The 6,378-nt window shown below is 35.2% G+C and overlaps 1 protein-coding gene across 1 annotated transcript; it reads left to right on the top strand.

The window, feature by feature from the left end:
* Positions 1-3,011: 3,011 nt before the first annotated feature.
* On the top strand, positions 3,012-3,938 carry LOC118853962 (olfactory receptor 10AG1-like). The gene has a single exon (XM_036764218.1). It carries the CDS (start codon positions 3,015-3,017, stop codon positions 3,936-3,938), a length of 924 nt encoding a protein of 307 aa, XP_036620113.1. The 5' UTR covers positions 3,012-3,014.
* Positions 3,939-6,378: the final 2,440 nt, after the last annotated feature.

Below are 6,378 nucleotides of genomic sequence, written 5' to 3'. Positions count from 1 at the left end.
TTGCAAACATTAAACATTTTATATATGTGTATATTAAGCATATATACATATATGTAAATTTAATTGCTACAAGAGAAATCAAATAAAGATGTGTATATTATTTTCCCCATCTGACAAAGGTAGGATTTATTTTACTGTCTTAACTTCAGTTTCTCTGATTAGATGGGGGATTGCATATTATATAATGCTAATGAAACTGCTAGACAATTCCAAATTCTAAAATCCTATTTAGCGATTAAGAGACGGTAAAAAGAATGGACATCTTAACATAAAAGCCTGCAAGGAAATTCCTGAATGAGAAAAACAAAACATTGCTCTGCTAACAATTCAGTTATAATATTGGATACAATATCAATTAAAATAAGATCATGCAAAGCAAAACATGTGGAACAGTCCCCTGGACTATTTTGTCAATATTTGCATTGCTAAAAAAGGCAGTTTTTATAATCTTGAAAAATTATTTTATAATATAAAAATGCATTAACCTATAAAGAATCAAGATTATTTTATTATCATGCTTTAATTACAATGAACAAAAACATGTCATTTGAAAACTAAATGAATTGTTTTTGAAGATCTCCACATATATGGGGGACTTCAAGGACATGCTTTTTCTTATGCTCACAATTTCTTGTAGGGAAGGCAAGACCTAACCTACATTCTTGGTGGCTACTACTGTTTTGACCAACACATTCTCCCTCTGAGGCATGTAATCAGCTATATTTACAAAACAGAAAAAGGAAGAACCTCCTTCAGAGAACCTGGGTCAATTCCAAGGTATCAGTAATAAACATAAAACAGTTGATTTAAATGTTTCCTCGGAGCTGAGATTCACAAAATAAAACTTTCCTCAGTTGGCTTGCATATTGTGAAACTCTGGATAGCATTCCAGTAGAGAGGCAGGGGTAGGCATCTTTGATTAATTCTCTTCCAGGTTAGAAAAATAATTTCATAAAAACATGTGTAGCCACAGTCAGTGGTCTATGGGAGGACATCAAATATGGGAGATGTGTTCAAGTGTTAGAGGACAATTTTTACATGTTTTTTTTTTATTCAGGGGAGGGGATCAAAATGGATTCTAAAACCTATAAATGAGTATGTTTACTAGTGTAAGGGATGAAATCCTCTTCTTCTCCCATTATGAGGGTGAAAACTCTCTAGTAGTTACAGCAAAGGTTTGTATTGCTTGCTTTATTGCTACTTTTGTCCAAATTGAAGAATAACCAATAACTATTCTGTGCCATAGTCATTAATGACATAGAATTTTCTCTACTCTTGCCCCATACATCATCCATTTGTGCTGGTCCTTGCTCACCAGGTCTCACTCTAGTGTGAGACAAAATCTATTGCTTATCCTAATTTTTGTATTCTATCCCATTATTTCAGAGGCTAACATTCATGTAACTCTCTCATTGGTCATAAGAGAAAGAATTTCTAGTAAAATGTTACTGACTAAATTAGCATCACATTATGATTTCCAGAATATTTCCCCAAGATGACTCCTTTGAACAGAGGAATGGATCCCTAAATCAAGGATATCAAAAATAATCAGGTTGGGAAAGTGGAGGAAACATTTAGAATGAGACGTCGCTTCCTTCTCCAGGAAATACTATCCCAAAGACTACCTACACCAGTGTATTTGATGCATACTATACAGAAGGCATTGTACAAAACACACAGAGGTAAAACTACCCTCAAGAGGGTTAAAGCTTAGGTGAAGGGCACAAAACTCAATAAGAAAAGATAAGTAGGGATTATAGACATCTTATGAAAGTGATAAATGTACAGATCATAAGTAGTCTTGGAATTAAAGGAAAGGAGAGGTTGCTTTGGATTGGGATGGATAGGGAAGATTCAAAGAGGGAGAAAGAAAACAACTTAGGATTTGAAGAAAGGGTAGGTTGCTATAAGCAGAGAATGAAGGAGAAAATTTGCAATATTTTTCAAGGAGTTATAATGGACCACAATGTAAACAACAGGTTTGTTTTTGTCAACTGGATGGATGCAATCCTAGCTGTGATATGCTTGAAATACAGAGTTTCTCTCTATCTTTCAGTGTTTCTAACCATAGCATGTTCAAATATTCAAAAGCTAAAACCACAGCTGTCTTGAAAGCAGTCACATTAAGGAGAAGGCATTATTCCACCTCTTTGTCATATTATTGTCTGAATAAAAGAAAGCAATTCTATGCTTAATAAGTTATATTCTTTAAATATACAATACATTAATACATATATATTTTTTTAAAATTTAGGGCCTGATACAATTCATGCTTATAAATTGATAAATCTGTATTTGAATCTAAATGCCTGGCAAAATGGAGCCCTAGAACTTGGAAGTGGAAGTGGGCTTATAACATCCAATATTGGCAACCCATGTTTTGCATGTTTCTCATTTATGGAGAACTTCCTATTTATAAAAAATGTTTTCCATATTTCATAAATTTGAGCCTCATAAAAGTCCTGTTAGACAGTTGCTGTAATCCTTTTTTGTGTGTGGATAACTAGAGGCTGAAAGTGACTTATCCTGAAGCACAGAAGTAGTAAGCGTATTAAGAATGAATTAGACTCAGATATTTACTTCACTTTTGGTCTTCCATGAACTGTAGCACTCTGACTTTTGGAATGGCCATTAAAAGGCAGAATTCTAGAGACTGTAGGAAGACTAGAACATAAGAGTGTCAGAGCTAGGAGAGCTTTAGTATAGCAAACAAAATATGTCAAATATAGAAGGAAACTTAGATCGCAGAATACTAGTTCTTAAAGAGACATAGAAAAGAGTATAGAAACCCTAAGTCCACTTTGAACACAGAATAGCATAACTAGGAAGAAATTGCCAAGTACAACAACAGTGAAAATGAATTTCATTAATAGAATATCAGGTGTAAAGGATAATTTAAGAACACTTAATCTACTTTCTCCATTTATTACAGGAAAGAAAATTGAGACCAAGAGAGATCAAATCATTATCCTATCCTGAATTCATCATTTCCCAAATTGAAATGCCAAAGATAAATGGAAGGAACAAATCTCACAGTTGTGATGGAATTCATTCTCCTGGGATTTTCTGACCTTCCAAAGCTCCAAGGCTTTCTATTTGGGATTTTCTTTGTAATCTATATTATTATCCTGGTAGGAAATGCCCTCATCATTGTCATAACCCAGGTTGATCCAGCTCTTCAAACCCCCATGTATTTTTTCCTTGGAAACTTTTCCCTCTTGGAAATTTGTTACACAACAGTTACTCTTCCCAGAATCCTGATGAACCTTTGGACCCAGAATAGACACATATCTTTTACAGCTTGTGCTGCTCAACTTTGTATTTTCCTTATTCTGGGGTTGACTGAATGTTTTCTACTCACTGTAATGGCATGTAATCGTTACATAGCTATCTGTAAGCCTCTATATTACCCTCTTATTATGAATGACAAGGTGTGTACCAGACTTGTAGCTGGTACATGGATAAGTGCAATCCCAGTTGTGATTGTACTGGCATACCAGATTTTCTCCCTACCCTTTTGTGGTTCTAACAAACTCAATCATATATTTTGCGATATCCATCCTCTACTGAAGTTGGCCTGTGGGGACACGTCTCAGAATGAGCTATCTGTCTATATTGATGGTGTTCTATTTGGCATGGCTCCCTTTCTCCTAATACTTGTGTCCTACATCAAAATCATTGCTGCTATTCTGAAGCTGCCATCAGCCATGGGGAGATCAAAAGCTTTCTCTACTTGTTCTTCCCACCTCATGGTTGTTGGCTTATTCTTTGGTTCTGCTCTCATTATGTATGTGAGACCTAAGTCTAGCCATTCAGCAGGAGTAGACAGAACTCTCTCAATGTTCTACACCATTGTAACCCCAATGTTTAACCCCATGATATATAGCCTGAGGAACAAAGATGTTATTTCTGCCCTGAAAAAATTACTACCAAAATGATTAAGATGGTGAAGCAAATACTCAAACTTACAGAGTCTTTTTCTTCTCCCTTTGTCTCACAGTTATTATGGAAATGAAACTGAATGCCTTCCCTCTATATTTTCAAAAAAACAATCATTGTCTGGAAGTAATGTAAAAACAATAGAATGTTCCCCCCACACACAAAAAATAACTTGTGTCTTTGTGTTGTCCAAAGACAGATAGAATCCGTTTTACAAATTGTACTCTTAAATATCTCTCATCTTTCTTGAAGGGATAACTCAATAATCTAAATTGAGCTCATATAGTGTCTTCAACTGAATTAAAAAAAACCCTGAGGACATGGACAGATTTTAACTGAATATTCGTTTCAAATGCATAACAACTCCACTTTTGACATTAGACCTAGACTGAGTATTTGGGCAATTTTATTTTATCTTAGATTGTGTCTATTGTCTACTGAACACTTTGCCGGAGTCTTAACATTCATGGTGCTAGCTTTCACTTCATAAATATATGACTTGAATAAAAGTATTAGTATTAAACCTATTTTATAGTTAATTTTTTTATCATTCTCTTGGTATAATTTAGGATATATTGAAGATTGTCTCATTTCTCATCCTGAACTCGTTTGGCCAATATGTAGTTTTGTTCATTTGGTTAAATGTTCTTATTTAGAAGAATTCAGAATTAATTTTTGTTTAAAAGGTAGACTTTTTTCATCTGTTTTAAAATAGTGAGATTTCTTCCCCAACATATTCTGTTAAGCAACACTTTCTCTCATTTGTTGAGTGTGATAGATTATGACAACCTGAAGGCAGGGCTTATGGAAGAAAGAAAGCTCATTCTGTATTAAAAAAAAAAAAACAAAAACAAAAAAGGGAACAACAGATCATTATCCCATATGATAGTTGATGAAGTATCATTTTCCTCATCTGTTAAACGTATAATCAAAAACATTCTAGCTGGTGGGGAGCTTGTGTCCTTTGACATCCACCCTGTGTTGCAATAGATCACCCCTGATGAGTGGACATCTGGGATTATCTTTCAAAAATCTGAAAAGCAGGTGCAAAATTGAACAGATATAACCCCTACTTGCATTCCCTTCCACTTCTAAGTTACTCTTACAAGGAAATTTTCCTTACCCAAGGTTAAGTCATACTCTTTGCTGATCACATATCCATGTCTCACTTCTGGGGACAAACAGAACTTCATATTCACATGATATCTCTTCAAAGGTATGAAAGCAGACATTCTACCCCACATCTCCTTTAAAATTTGTCCCCTTATATAGGTCTAACATGCACAATTATCTACCAAAGAGTTATTTAGGATTTTCTAAAAACTGTTTACCACCTCTCTGCACTTCTTGAGATATTATGAAGCCTGATAGTGAACTTCCTAAGAGAAAAGTACAAAACTCACAATGATACTCTAGATGTGGTTTGATTAATGTGTAGCATAATTTTCCTAATGCTTCTTAGGACTCAATTCAGAGAATCCCAGGGCTTTATTTTGCTTTAGGTTTCTTAACTTCCCTATGAGACTATTGATTCGAATTAATATCACAGTCCAACAAAACCCACAGGTTATTAAAAAAACCTGTCATTTCTTCACCTCTCCCACCAAATATTGCCTGTTAAATTTATTTTCTGAACCCACTTTTCTTTCCATTTAAAAGTAACATTAATATATTTCATCCTAGAGATGGTTGCCAGAGGCCAGATGTAAGATCACACATTTCAGTGGTAATGGGAATGGAAAGGAAAAAGGCAGATTGATGAGTGCATTCATAGGATTTAGAGTGGCAAGGGACTGGGGAGATGATCTTATCTATCCATCACTTTATAAATGAGAAAAGTGAGTTCCAGCAAATTGCATTAACTTGCCTGGGGCCACACAAGTCATCTATAGCAGAGCTCCTATTTGACCTCAGATATCCTTAACCAGTTTATTTCAGTTGTTCTAAGATTCCTTTATTATTTTAATGGATTTACTACTAAATATGATCAATCAAATGAAAAATAAGTTGAGTGTGGTAGATTATCAAAACCTGAAGACCCGGTTCATGGAAGAAAGAAAGCTCATTCTGTATTTAAAAACAAACAAACAGATTAATAGCCCTAGGTAGAAAGTAGGGATAGAATTATTACTAACATCCTCAATTTGTAGCTAAGATTGCTTGCCTCTCTGTCTAGCATCTCAAATATCTTGTGCTACCTTCTCAAGATCTGGAGTTACAGCAATGTGGAGACAAGACATATTGAGGGAGAAACAGGTAGAAGCATGTCCTCGGCAGGTCCAACGTTCACCATTTTTTTCCTCTCTGGCCCAGGGTGAGAGTAGAGTGTTCTTTGACTAACAGACCTGGGAAAAGCAGGGTACTGCAGACCATTGGCCCTACCTCAAGTCTAACTCTTAAAGATGCCATTGAAGGGTTGGGGCTAACACCTGTGGAGAA

Source organism: Trichosurus vulpecula, chromosome 6 (assembly GCF_011100635.1).
Source record: "Trichosurus vulpecula isolate mTriVul1 chromosome 6, mTriVul1.pri, whole genome shotgun sequence".
Classification (NCBI taxonomy): Eukaryota; Metazoa; Chordata; class Mammalia; order Diprotodontia; family Phalangeridae; genus Trichosurus; species Trichosurus vulpecula.
This window is presented reverse-complemented; position numbering and strand designations above follow the sequence as displayed.